At 42.8% G+C, this 12724-nt stretch overlaps 1 protein-coding gene across 2 annotated transcripts; it reads left to right on the top strand.

Moving 5' to 3' along the window:
* The first annotated feature begins 3394 nt into the window (after positions 1-3394).
* On the top strand, positions 3395-12243 carry LOC106585349 (annexin A1). Of its 2 annotated transcripts, none has more exons than XM_014171439.3 (13): positions 3395-3498; positions 4311-4370; positions 5250-5340; positions 5786-5880; positions 6069-6182; positions 7360-7450; positions 7543-7622; positions 7716-7772; positions 7909-8002; positions 10561-10656; positions 11030-11088; positions 11402-11524; positions 11860-12243. In XM_014171439.3, the coding sequence occupies exons 2-13, from the start codon at positions 4323-4325 to the stop codon at positions 11917-11919; spliced, it is 1008 nt and encodes a 335-aa protein (XP_014026914.2). In that variant the 5' UTR covers positions 3395-3498; positions 4311-4322; the 3' UTR covers positions 11920-12243. The 2 variants fall into 2 exon arrangements, with proteins under 2 accessions (XP_014026914.2, XP_014026913.2); XM_014171438.3 differs by having other exon boundaries at positions 3420-3567.
* Positions 12244-12724: the final 481 nt, after the last annotated feature.

Below are 12724 nucleotides of genomic sequence, written 5' to 3'. Positions count from 1 at the left end.
GTTTTCTATCCAAAGCCAATAATTATATGCATATTCTAGTTACTGGGCAGGAGTAGTAACCAGATTAAATCGGGTATGTTTTTTATCCAGCCGTGCAAATACTGCCCCCTATCCCCAACAGGTTAAAAGACCAGGCTCACCGGTAGGAGCGAGTACTTTGTTGGGCCATATGGAGAACTTTTCTGCTTCCCTTACTCACACTCCGTTTCATGCCATTCTGCTGTGGGGAAACCAGTCAAAATCTCTCCGGGTCCTCATCGACTCTGGGGCCGATGAGAGCTTTTTGGACTCTACCCTGGCTTCCGAGATGAGCATCCCCACTCAGCCCCTCTCCATTCCCATGGACGTTAGAGCACTGGACGGGTGCTCTATAGGCCGGGTCACCGACAACACCACCCCCATCAGGGTACCACAGCAAAGCTATCCAGTTCTTGCTCATTAAGTCTCCTCAGATTCCCGTGGTATTGGGATTCTCATGGCTTCAGTGACACATCACCTCATTTACTGGTCTACTAGTGCCATCATGGGCTGGAGCCCATTCTTCCACGCCTATTGCCTGAAGTCAGCACAACCTGCCCCCCGACGTCTTCCTGGGGGCTCGGAAGTTGCCCCGGACCTCTCTGCCCTTCCCGCGGAGTACCAGGACCTCCGGAAGGTGTTCAACAAGGCCCGGGCCACTTCACTTCCGCCACACCGACCATATGACTGCGGGATTTACCTTCTCCCTAGCACTACTTCGACCCAGGGACAGCTGTACACTCTGTCAGGACCAGAGACCATGGCGATGGCGACCTATATGGGGACTCCCTAGCTCCAGGATTCATTTGTCCTTCTTCCTTTCCTGCCGGGGTCTCAACGACATAACGGTGAAGAACTGCTACCCGCTATCCCTCATCTCCTCGGGCTTCGAGCCACTTCAGGGGGCCACCATGTTTCCAAGCTGGATCTACGGAACACCTACCACCACACCAGGGACAAGTGGAAGACCACCTTCAACACGGCCAGCGGTCACTACGAGTATCTGGTCATGCCATTTGGCCTTACCAAGGCCCCTGCTGTGTCCCAGGCTCTGGTTAATGATGTTCTCCGTGACATGTTGAACCGGTTCGTGTTTGTCTACCTCGATGACATCCTTGTCTTCTCCCACTCCACCCAAGAACATGTGCTCCATGTCCGACAGGTTCTCCAATTCTTCCTGGAGAATCAGCTGTTTGTAAAAGCAGAGAAGTGTGAGTTTCATTGCTCCACCATCCCTTTTCTGGGTTACATCATCGCTGCAGGGAGTGTACAAATGGATCCCGGGAAGGTGAGAGAGGTGGTGGATTGGCCCCAGCCTACTTCCAGGGTGCAGCTGTAATGTTTCCTGGTGTTCGCCAACTTCTATCGTCGCTTTATCCGAGGTTACAACACCGTGGCTTCCCCCCTGTCAGCACTCAACTCCCCCAAGTTTCCATTCACGTGGTCTTCAGATGCTGACCGGGCATTCCGGGACATCAAACAACGCTTCACCACAGCTCCCATCTTGGTTCATCCTGTTGTGGGGGTGCTTTGCTGCAGGAGGGACTGGTGCATTTCACAAAATAGATGGCATCATGAGGTAGCAAAATTATGTGGATATATTGAAGCAACATCTCAAGACATCAGTCAGGAAGTTAAAGCTTGGTCGCAAATGGGTCTTCCAAATGGACAATGACCCCAAGCATACTTCCAAAGTTGTGGCAAAATGACTTAAGGACAACAAAGTCAAGGTATTGGAGCGGCCATCATACAGCGCTGACCTCAATCCTATAGAAAATTTGTGGGCAGAACTGAAAAAACGTGTGCGAGCAAGGAGGCCTACAAACCTGACTCAGTTACACCAGCTCTGTCAGGAGGAATGGGCCAAAATTCACCCAACTTATTGTGGAAAGCTTGTGGAAGGCTACCTGATACATTTGACCCAAGTTAAACAATTTAAAGGCAATGCTACCAAATACTAATTGAGTGTATGTAAACTTCTGACCCACTGGGAATGTGATGAAAGAAGTAAAAGCTGAAATAAATCATTCTCTCTACTATTATTCTGACATTTCACATTCTTAAAATAAAGTGCTGATCCTAACTGACCTAAGACAGTGAATTTTTACTAGGATTAAATGTAAGGAATTGTGAAAACTGAGTTTAAATGTATTTGGCTAAGGTGTATGTAAACTTCTGACTTCAACTGTAAGTATATTTACTTTTAGACTTTTACTTAATTAGTATTTTACTGGGTGACTTTCACTTTTACTTGAGTCATTTTCTATTAAGGTATCTGTAGTTTTATTCAAGTATGACAATTGCATACTTTTTCCCTCGCTGATCATGCGCAAGAATGTGAGGTGTTTTCAATTATGGAAACCAGTATCCGCAAAGAGCAGTGAAAAAGAGAAATTGATTACCCAAATGTAGTAACGCAATCGGATTACTTTCAGTTACTTTTGGATTCGTTATCCCTTAAGAGGCATTAGAAGAAGACAAAAAGGATCCATGAAATGCATTTGGTGTGTCATCTGACTTGTGATCAGACTCGCTCAGGTGAAACAAACTTAAACCTGCACCTTTTTTCAAAGCTGAATTGAATGTCATTGAAAAAACAGAAAGAATTTCTGAATTTAAAAGTAACTCAAGTAATTCAGTAATCATTTAGTTTTTCAAAAGTATCTGGAAGAGTAGCTTTGGAGAGGTTGTAGTGTAATCTTTCTGAGTAACTTGTCCAAAAATCTCCATTGGAATGTTCAAACAAGTTGGACAGGTAGCTTACAGTTAGTGTCCGGTCCCAGACCGTCTTGTGGCCTTGACAACCGCAAGGGGTAGCTAGTAAACCACACCCTTTACCACCAGCTGCAAAGGAGGATTATACATGAGATCAAAATGATAGTTTTAACCATGTTTTGAAGCTCTACAGTGTTTGTTTACAATTACATTGTTTACAACCAATGTAGTAAAACAAGTTTATATGTTGGGCTCTCATGGGTAAAACAGCTCATTTATAGGTTATATCCTTCAAGACTCAATGGCTAATTCATTTAAAAATCCAATAATGAATCTAGCTAATCCCATTTAAGTGAACCCCTTTTGGTCTACCGGTAATTGCGCCCCCCATATTGAGGCACAACTTCCATAGCCTAAGAAATCCCATTTTACTTCAATTTATAGTGTCTACATTAAATATTGAATTTGTTAACATCAACTCAAGAGGGAACCTTTCTAAACAATACACATCTGTTTTCATGTAACCAAATTGTGTCAGTTTTCTTCTACTGCTGGCTGCTGTTAATTTACTGACAACTTTATTGCGTTGCATGGAAAGTTTTACACAGTCTCGCAACCAGCAATGCCTGTCCAATGATAGTGTTGAATGTGGGCTGCACCATTTCTAGGTGGGGTTTTTCATGTATATAAATATATGAGTGCATCTTCCCAAGGCCCATGCAATCTGTCTGAGAAAGTTTCACAGTCTCTACCTTTGTCTAGCTGGTAAGATATCCCTTTTTTTATTCAACAGACCTTCTCCAGGAAATTGAGCATCTCGACTTCCAATTCTAGGTAACAATCATTTGTTCACTTCTCTCCTTTTTAGGGACTTTGAAACCATGTTTAGATGGGAAACTAACTTCACAGCTGTATGAATACATTCTAAATGCAGTGTAACGTTACCCTAGAGAACTTTACCATGCGTACATCCCTGTTTCTTTGTCACTCACGTCGCTCATATCAGATAGCCAGTGTGGCTGTGGCGTAGTGGTGATATTTCAGAATTATTTTTGATTCATTATTTTCTGTAACGGATCCATATACCTCAGATCCTGTTATGTCTTGAAAAGCATTGTGAACTAACTGAGTAAAAGTGACGAAAAGGTTCAAGTTTTGGGTGAGTTCTATCTACATGATTCCAGTTAGGTGTGTTCAGCACCAGATTTTTTGCCAACATTGTGAAATAGATGGTGCAGTGACAAATAATTAATCTGTGCACCCTCATAAACACACACTTCTATCCAGTTGTTCTAGGAATATAATTGTATTCTATGGAATGATGATTAGCCGATATAAGTGGCAGCCTATCATAGGCAGAGAAATGGTTTACTTTTGTGTTGGGGATGAGTCCATGAAATACAGTTTGAGAAATATATACATGGTCTGGTACTGTTACTGTAGCATATTCTGGCATCAAAGAAGGAGCTTTTCAACTCTAATTATTTTAGAAATTCAATAGACTTTGGTGTCAATATAGAGGATATTATTAATACTGTACTGTGGTTATTACTGAATCGCCCTGTTTCTCTCTGCAGACCTGTGCCACCATGTCCTTCTTGCAGCAGACCATCTTTCTGGGCATGGCAGATGACTCGGTAGGGTTCTGTTCCACTTGCTTGAGGGAAAGCCTAAAAAGAAAATCTTGTGGAATGTGGAAAAACTTACCAGGCTATGTTTGTACACTTGTAGCCAGTGATGTAAAGTACTTTTGTAAAAAACAAACGTTAAAGTACTCTAAGTATTTATGTAGGTTTTTGGAGTATCTTACTATTTATATTTTTGCCAACTTTTACTTTTACCCCACTACATTCCTAAAGAAAATAATATATTTTTTACTCCATACATTTTCCCTAGCAACCAAAAATGCTCGCTACATTTTGAATGCTTAGCAGGACAGAACAATAAGCAAATTCACATACTTATCAAGAGAACATCCCTGGTCATCGCTACTGCCTCTGATCTGGTCGACTTACTAAACACAAATGTAAAAAAACAAGAAAGCCATGCAGTCTGGTTTTCTTAATATAAGGAATTTGAAATTATTTAAACTTTTAGTTTTACTTTTGATTCTTAAGTATATTTTAGCAATTACATTTACTTGTGATACTTAAGTATATTTAAAAAACAAAAACTTTTAGACTTTTACTCAAGTAGTAATTTACTGGGTGACCTTTACTTTTACTTGAGTCATTTTGACAATTGGGTACTTTTTGTAGCCGGATAAAGATTAGGGGGAAGGGGAGGGTGGAGGACAGAGGAAGAGTGAGCGAAAAATAGACGGATGTTGAGGATAGCGACAGAGAGGGTCAAAGAGAGTCTGAGAAACAAACTGCACAATTCCTTCTCTTTCCCCCTCTTTCCCTATTCCTTGTATGGGATGTTTCTCCCTTTGCTTCTGAACTATTCTCTACATTTTGTGAAGGTATCCATTGATTCACTGCATGGCAGCTAAATGAAATTGTTCTCTGTCTCAGACCCAACTCAATCAGGGCACTGTGATTCCCTACCCGCATTTCAGTGCCGATGGGGATGCAGGCATCTTGGATAAGGCCATCAAGGCCAAAGGTGAGGTTGACACACACACACACACACACACACACACACACACACACACACACACACACACACACACACACACACACACACACACACACACACACACACACACACACACACACACACACACACACACACACACACACACACACACACAAAAAAAAAAAAATAATGTTTGAATGTGTTTCATAGCAGAGAAGCTTAGTTGAATAGAACTCATTCTGTGTGTAACATGAAGCAGCATAGAAGGACATTCTGAGGGAATGTGACCGTGTGTACATTTCCGGGTCCGTGTTTTCATTGTCTCTTGCTGGGGAGTAGTCAGAGCTGCCTAACTGTAAACCCGGGGCCACACAGACACTTAATGTTCATAAAGAAATTGATAAGAGCTCATGGATTAGAGTACGCAACAACGCTTCTTATTGAGTCCTTCCATCTTGTCTCTGTGACCTAGGTGTAGATGAGAACACCATCATTGATGTGCTGGTGAAGAGGAGCAATGCCCAGAGACAGCAGATCAAAGCTAGCTACCAAAAGGCTAGTGGCAAGGTAAGACGGGACACCCCTAGGTGCGTTTGGTTTAGCATGTGCGGGTGGCGGCTCGTGGGTGGAATTCGCACTTTAGGACTAATGGAACAATGCAAAACGTGCAAAATCCAGGCACCTGGCGTACCTGGAAAGCTAAAACACACACTTGTGTATGACTGTGGAAGTGTGTATCAACCCTCTATCTGCAGCCTCTGGAGACTGCCCTGAAGTTGGCCCTAAGTGGAGAGCTGGAGGATGTGGTTCTGGCACTGCTCAAAACGCCAGCCCAATATGACGCCCAACAGCTCAAACTGGCCATGAAGGTACACATGCACTCACTCACTCACTCACTCACTCACTCACTCACTCACTCACTCACTCACTCACTCACTCACTCCTACTAAGAATATACAATACTACTTAGAATACAAACAAATGTGTATCTTTCCCTCCGTTCGGGTGACCTAGAGACGGTAACAGATACAATACAAATAATTAAAGAGTAATGATTACCTTCTAAAGAGGACACTGGGATGACGTCATGCTGTATTCTTGTTTAGCTGTTTAGTCAGACCCACCCACTTCCTAACACCCTACCCATAGTGACACTATTCTGCTGTATTATTGTATAGTTGTGTAGTAACGGTGGGACTTTTAAAATGGGTGGGACTGTCTGTCTGTCTTAATATGTGAGGAGACGGTAAGAAAAGTGGTGATGAGTACCTACTATACTTTTTGTTTAACGATACACAAGTCTGTGCATGTGCAGTGTGTGTGAGCCCAGCTAGCACATTTGGTTCCTTGGAAGTTGTGGGAATGTACGTTTTTGGTTTCCCATTGGTTCTGGGAACGAAGCCATAAGTTTCCTGACTGGTAAAATGTTTGCAGGGAGGTTCTGAGAATGTTGTTTTAAACGTTCTGAGAACGGAAGTGAAAGTGTCTTTTTCTGGGAACGTACATTTTTAGGTTACAGGAGGTTCTGGGAATGTTTAGAAATCCAAGCACCGACGGGACACATGGAAATTCATTTGCTTAAGCAATAATAATGCAAACACATTTATTTTTTATTTTGGCAGGCAGTGAGATTTGAACCTCTGACCTTTTGTTCTCTATCAATGGAATTATATTTTTAGTGAAGTTTCTTAAATGTGCTGAGAATGTTTCAACGCCAAACAACTATCCAGCACCATTCCCAGAAAGTTATGGGAAGGTTGTATGCAGAATAACCATGGGACAACCACCGTTTCACCAATCTCTAAGAAACATACGGTGCTCACAACGTTATGTGCTAGCTGGGAGGTGTCTGGCATAGTGGTAGACCTGTAAGTGCAGGTAGTGCCATGCTTCAGTCTGTTCTGTTCCATTTGGGGTATAATGAACATGGCCCAGCTCTTTATGTGTTTGTGTCATCCAATCCTGGGCTCTTTTTTCTCAGCTTTATGACTGATGTGACCCTTTTGTCCTTGTTGACCCTTCGCCCCTCTCACCTATCTCTCTCAGGGATTGGGCACAGATGAGGATACTCTGATTGAGATTCTGGCCTCCAGGACCAATAAAGAGATCAGAGAGATAAAGAAGGTCTATAAGGAAGGTGTGTAATATGTTTATGTCCACAATATGTAAATGTCCTGTACGTGATATGATAGTTACAACAAGACAATAATCATGGCTTTTTCTTGCTAGAATACAAAAACGAGCTGCAGAATGACATCAAGTCTGACACAGGCGGAGACTTCGGAAATGCTCTGCTCTCGCTCTGCAAGGTGTGTGTGTTTATTTATTGTTTCTTTAACCTCAGATGAATAGTATGGCACAATTAACCTCACTGCCCCCGCTCTCTCCCTCACATACTGTAGGCTACTAGGAATGAGGACTCCATCGTGAACCAGGAACTTGCTGAAAGAGATGCCAAGGTATGGAGGAGAGCTAGAGTGTGTATTTGTGTGTCAGAATTTTTTAAGAAATCAACGTTTGGCACTGGCACCCAGTGTCAATGTGTAATTTAATCCCTGTGTGTGTGATGCCTGTGCCTACTCTATCGATCCATAGGCCCTGTATGAGGCTGGAGAGAAGAAGAAGGGAACAGACTGCTCTGTCTTCATAGACATTCTGACCACCAGAAGTGCTCCTCAGCTCCGCCAAGGTGAATATGTGACAGCACAGCTCTATGTGAGCTAAAGTCTACTTTTATAAAAGTACAGACTCAGAGCTTCTGGTATATCATACACTGTAGTTTGACGAAACATGGTAAATTATGCTGCTAAACTTGTAAAACCACTTAGGAGACAAGTAGTAGCAATGCCCTTGCTAGAGTGCTCCTCTTTGTTTATGCCCATTCAGCATCGTTCACACCCTTTTAAGCCTTAGCCACACCTATTTAAGTATTCATATGTAAACACATGTAAGTCAGCATGGCATTGTCTTCCAGAAACTAGTCTCGCTACTTAAACTTTCTCCCACTGAACTTTGTCGATAAATAGCACCTGCTCAATTGAGGGCAGAAATGTTATTGAGAGTTGTAGCAACACTTTTGCAGTTGTCCAATGCTTTCCAAAAATATGCAGTAGCAAAGATGATCTATATACTGACCAGTATATTAATGTGGATGCTACCGTGATTACAGATAATCATTAATTAATTGTGAATAATGATGAGTGAGAAAGTTAGAGGGATAAATATCATACCCCCCCAAAATGCTAACCTCCCGTGTTATTGGTAATGGTGAGAGCATGGCCTGCAAACGTGTGGCAAGCAGGCATTTTCCCCAGCACTTTTACATTAGATGAGGTAGTGCTCCACCACTTTTGATTTTGTTTAATAATTTTTTTTACGCAAATGTGTTGAAGTCAAGGACAAACTGTTTCTTTGATTGACTTGCCTTGTCTGATAATTTGTCAACTCACACAATTAGTAGCCTATGTCCTTCTCATCAGAGTACTCCAGGATATCGGTGTGGGCTCACACCGTAGAACAGGGTTTCCCACACTCAGTCCTGCCCCCCCCCCCCCCGTGCACGTTTTGGTCTTTAACCTAACACTACTAAAAAATAAACGTCCACCCAAGGGAGGCCCCAAGACCGAGTTTGGGAAACTCTGCTGTAGAGCAATAGGATAAAGTGGCTTGCGCTCTGCTCACCCTGACCAAAAGTTACACTTCCAGTGTAGCAGGTTTAACAAAATTGACTGCTTTTGCACAAAGACCCCATCACCTCCTCCCTCCCGACACACTTGACCCTCTCCAATTCGTCTACCGCCCTGACAGATCCACAGACAACGCAATCGCCAATGCACTGCACCCTGCCCTCAAACACATAAACAAAAGAAATGCATATCTGAGGCTGCTGTTAATCAGTTACAGCTGGGCCTTCAATAGCAAAGTGCGCTCTAAGCTCATCACAAAGCTCACAACCCTGAGACTGAACTCCATATTCAACTGGTTCCTGGACTTCCTGACAGGCCGCCCCCAGGTGGTGAAGGTAGGCAACATTACCTCCATCCCACTGATCCGCAACACGAGGGGCCCCTCAAGGGTTCGTCCTCAGTCCCCACCTGTACTCCATGTATACCCACAACTGCATGGCCTCACGCCGTTCCAACTCCATCACCAAGTTCACAGACGGCATGACAGTAGCAGGCCTGATTACCAACAACGACGAGACAGCCTAGGACGTAGGCACTCTGACGGTATGGTGCCAGGTAAACATCCTCTCCCTCAACGTCAGCAAAACAAAGTAACTGATTGCGGTTTACACATCTCCAATGAGCTGAAATGGTCATATCCACACAGACATCGAGGTGAAAAAGGCACGGCAGCGACTCTTCAACATCAGGAGGCAGAAGATATTAAGCATTTGCCTGAGGGTCCTCACAGTCTCCTACAGGAGCACCATCAAGAGCATACTGTCAGGCTGCATCATGGCCTGGTACGGCAACTCCACCGCCACTGACTGCAAGGTTCTACAGAGGGTGTAACACTCAGCCGAACGTACCATTGGGTGCTCATTGCCTGCCATCCAGGAAGGCCAAGAAGATCATCAAGGACCTCAGACACGCAAGCCACAGCCTGTTCTCCCCGCATCCATTACTCAGACGCGGGCAGTAAAGGAGTATTATGGCAAAAACTGTCAGACTGACCAATAGCTTCTATCCCCAGACCATCAGGCTGCTGAATAGTCACTAGGCAGCTACCTGCCCCCCTCCTGCCCCCTTTGCAGCTCTCCCTATGCGTATTCTACCCCACCCCCCCCAACGAACATTTATGTACGCTCAAGAATTTCACTGTACACTACGATTACATCTGTGACCCTGTGCATGTGACTAATAAACTCATCTAATCTACTCATCTAAAATAATATTTAAGGGTGTCAATAATTTTTGACCCCTACCTTTTTGAATATTTAACAAGTATTAGCTAAAATCTCTTTATTTGAGCAATAGGACAAATATAATCACCCACAAAATTATAATTATTTTATTCCACACACACACTTGTTTTCTCACCACCTGTTAATTACGTTGTAGCCCTATCTATATGGTTCTTTGTTTTTGTCATCACTTAGACACTGATGAATACTACTACAATCTAGATGTGCGTGTGTTTTCCCTTTTTTGTACACTGCACGTGCAACCACAAATTACTTGATACTGTTTGCGCATTTCAAGTACATCTCTCTCTCTCTCTCTCTCTCTTTCTCTCTCTCAGCGTTTGAGAAGTACTCCAAGTACAGTAAGGTGGATGTGACAAAGGCTATCGACCTGGAACTGAAGGGAGACATTGAGAACTGTCTGACTGCCGTAGGTGAGATAGCACTGCCAGGACCAAGCCTAGTAATGTTCCAATGTCTTTTAAATAATCTGTGCATCACTCTCAATCCATGTCTTCTGCTGTATCACACCCTTCACTGGGCATCAGTCCTGTAATATTACACTATCTCCTTCATTTTCCTCATGCAGAAAAAGCTCACGCTGTGAGCAAATTAACATTGGTCTCTCAAGACTAAAATAATAATAACTTTTTAATAGATGGGATGGCACATTATCCAAGGCACATTCACTATACTACAACTCCTGCAATGCACTGGTCATGTCATGGCCATTCCGATACCCTTGCGACACCTTTGGAGAATGCTGCCTCTTGTCTATGCTGCCCTCTCTTTCTATCTGTCTTTCAGTGAAGTGTGCTGGAAGCAAGCCTGCTTTCTTTGCTGAGAGACTCAACTTGGCCATGAAGGTCTGTTTACTGTTAAACATTCTTACAGTATGTTTTATGTGCCACATAAGAGTTTGCCCTGGGTCGTGTTCATTAGGGTATGCAACAGAAAATGTTTAAAAAATGAAAATAAGTGTTTCTTATCGGACAACTCTAGGTACCTGTTACAATCCATTTTCTACCTAAATAAAACGACCATGTTTTAAGATTTGACAATCTACAGAAGAACATGCAAATACTGTACAAGAAAGCACAAACAGATCTAGGTTCAAGCTAAGGACCTTGCACTATCTGGTTATAAATCTTCAGTTTGTGTGCCTGTGCCATACCCCAGGGTAAAGGAACCTGGACCAAGATTCTGACTCGTGTCATGGTGAGCCGTTCTGAAGTGGACATGGCCCGGATCAAACAGGTGTACAAGAAGACGTTTGGGAAAACCCTCTACCAGGAAATTCTGGTGAGCAAACATCTCAAAGTAGCAATAAAAGACAAGGAACTGTTCTCCCGACCCAGATTAAGCATAGTACTAGACTAAAAAGCTATTTCAACAGATCCTCCATTGAGAATGAGTTTAAATCCAGGACTAGACTTAATCGGGGTCCAGAGTTTTAAGGACATCATTTTTTATTTAACCTTTATTTAACTAGGCAAGTCAGTTAAGAACAAATTCTTATTTCCAATGACGGCCTACACCGGCCAAACCCGGACGATGTTGGGCCAATTGTGCGCCGCCCTATGGGACTCTCAATCACGGCCGGTTGTGATACAGCCTCTTGTCTCTTACCCCCTTAGAATAAGACCAATGGCGACTATGAGAAGATCCTACTGGCCCTGTGTGGAAGTGACTGCTAACTTTCTCTCCTCTCTCACCTATCGAGAATGGCATTCGCACCATTTTAGAAAACTGTACATGATGAAACAATGTGCACTTCCCAAAAGCAAAATATAATGGTTCATGACAAATATCTAAAATGGCAGTTCTGATGTATTTTCGCTACATGCTAACAGCAATAAGCACAGTTAGCATGTTAAGCAGCATTGCATAATTTAGCCTAGCTTCAGCAGACTTGGTGATCCATAGTGCAATATATCGCACACCAAGGATATACAGTGGCATTGTACCCTGGTTGGATAACTGGTCCTTTGTGAAAATAAAGCTTTTTATGTGGATCCAAATTGTCTGAATTGGACTGTGTTTTCATTCTAAAAAAAGAATGTTTATTATTAGTATACTTTTTTGCAATGCAGCCTGTAGCCTGTCTATGAAAAGTTATAATTTGATAATGACCCACCGAGAATGAACCACCTCAGACCATGTCATGAGTTACATTTACAACACTGTAAAATACAGACAGACATTGTGTAATACAAATGAAGATTCATCTCACTCTAGAATTTAGATGTACTTATTTGTATTAGGTCTACAGTAGCAAGACGTAATTTGGAAGGATGGTCACATGAGACTACAGTTACATGTAAGGCCATTCTTGAAGAAGACAGAGAAGAGTAGAATACATGTTTTGAACAAACAACTGACTTCTTAATCTTATTAACATAAGCCTAATTCAAATTCCAACATAAAGAAAAACTATGGAACCATCTCAGAGGCAGAAATTAACGAAAATATGTGTTTGTTCGGACCTGGGTGGTGTAATCA

The sequence above is a fragment of the Salmo salar genome, chromosome 24, assembly GCF_965601325.2.
Source record: "Salmo salar chromosome 24, fSalSal1, whole genome shotgun sequence".
In the NCBI taxonomy this organism is placed as follows: Eukaryota; Metazoa; Chordata; class Actinopteri; order Salmoniformes; family Salmonidae; genus Salmo; species Salmo salar.
The sequence above is the reverse complement of the archived record's forward strand: the minus strand, read 5'-3'. Positions and strand labels throughout refer to the sequence as shown.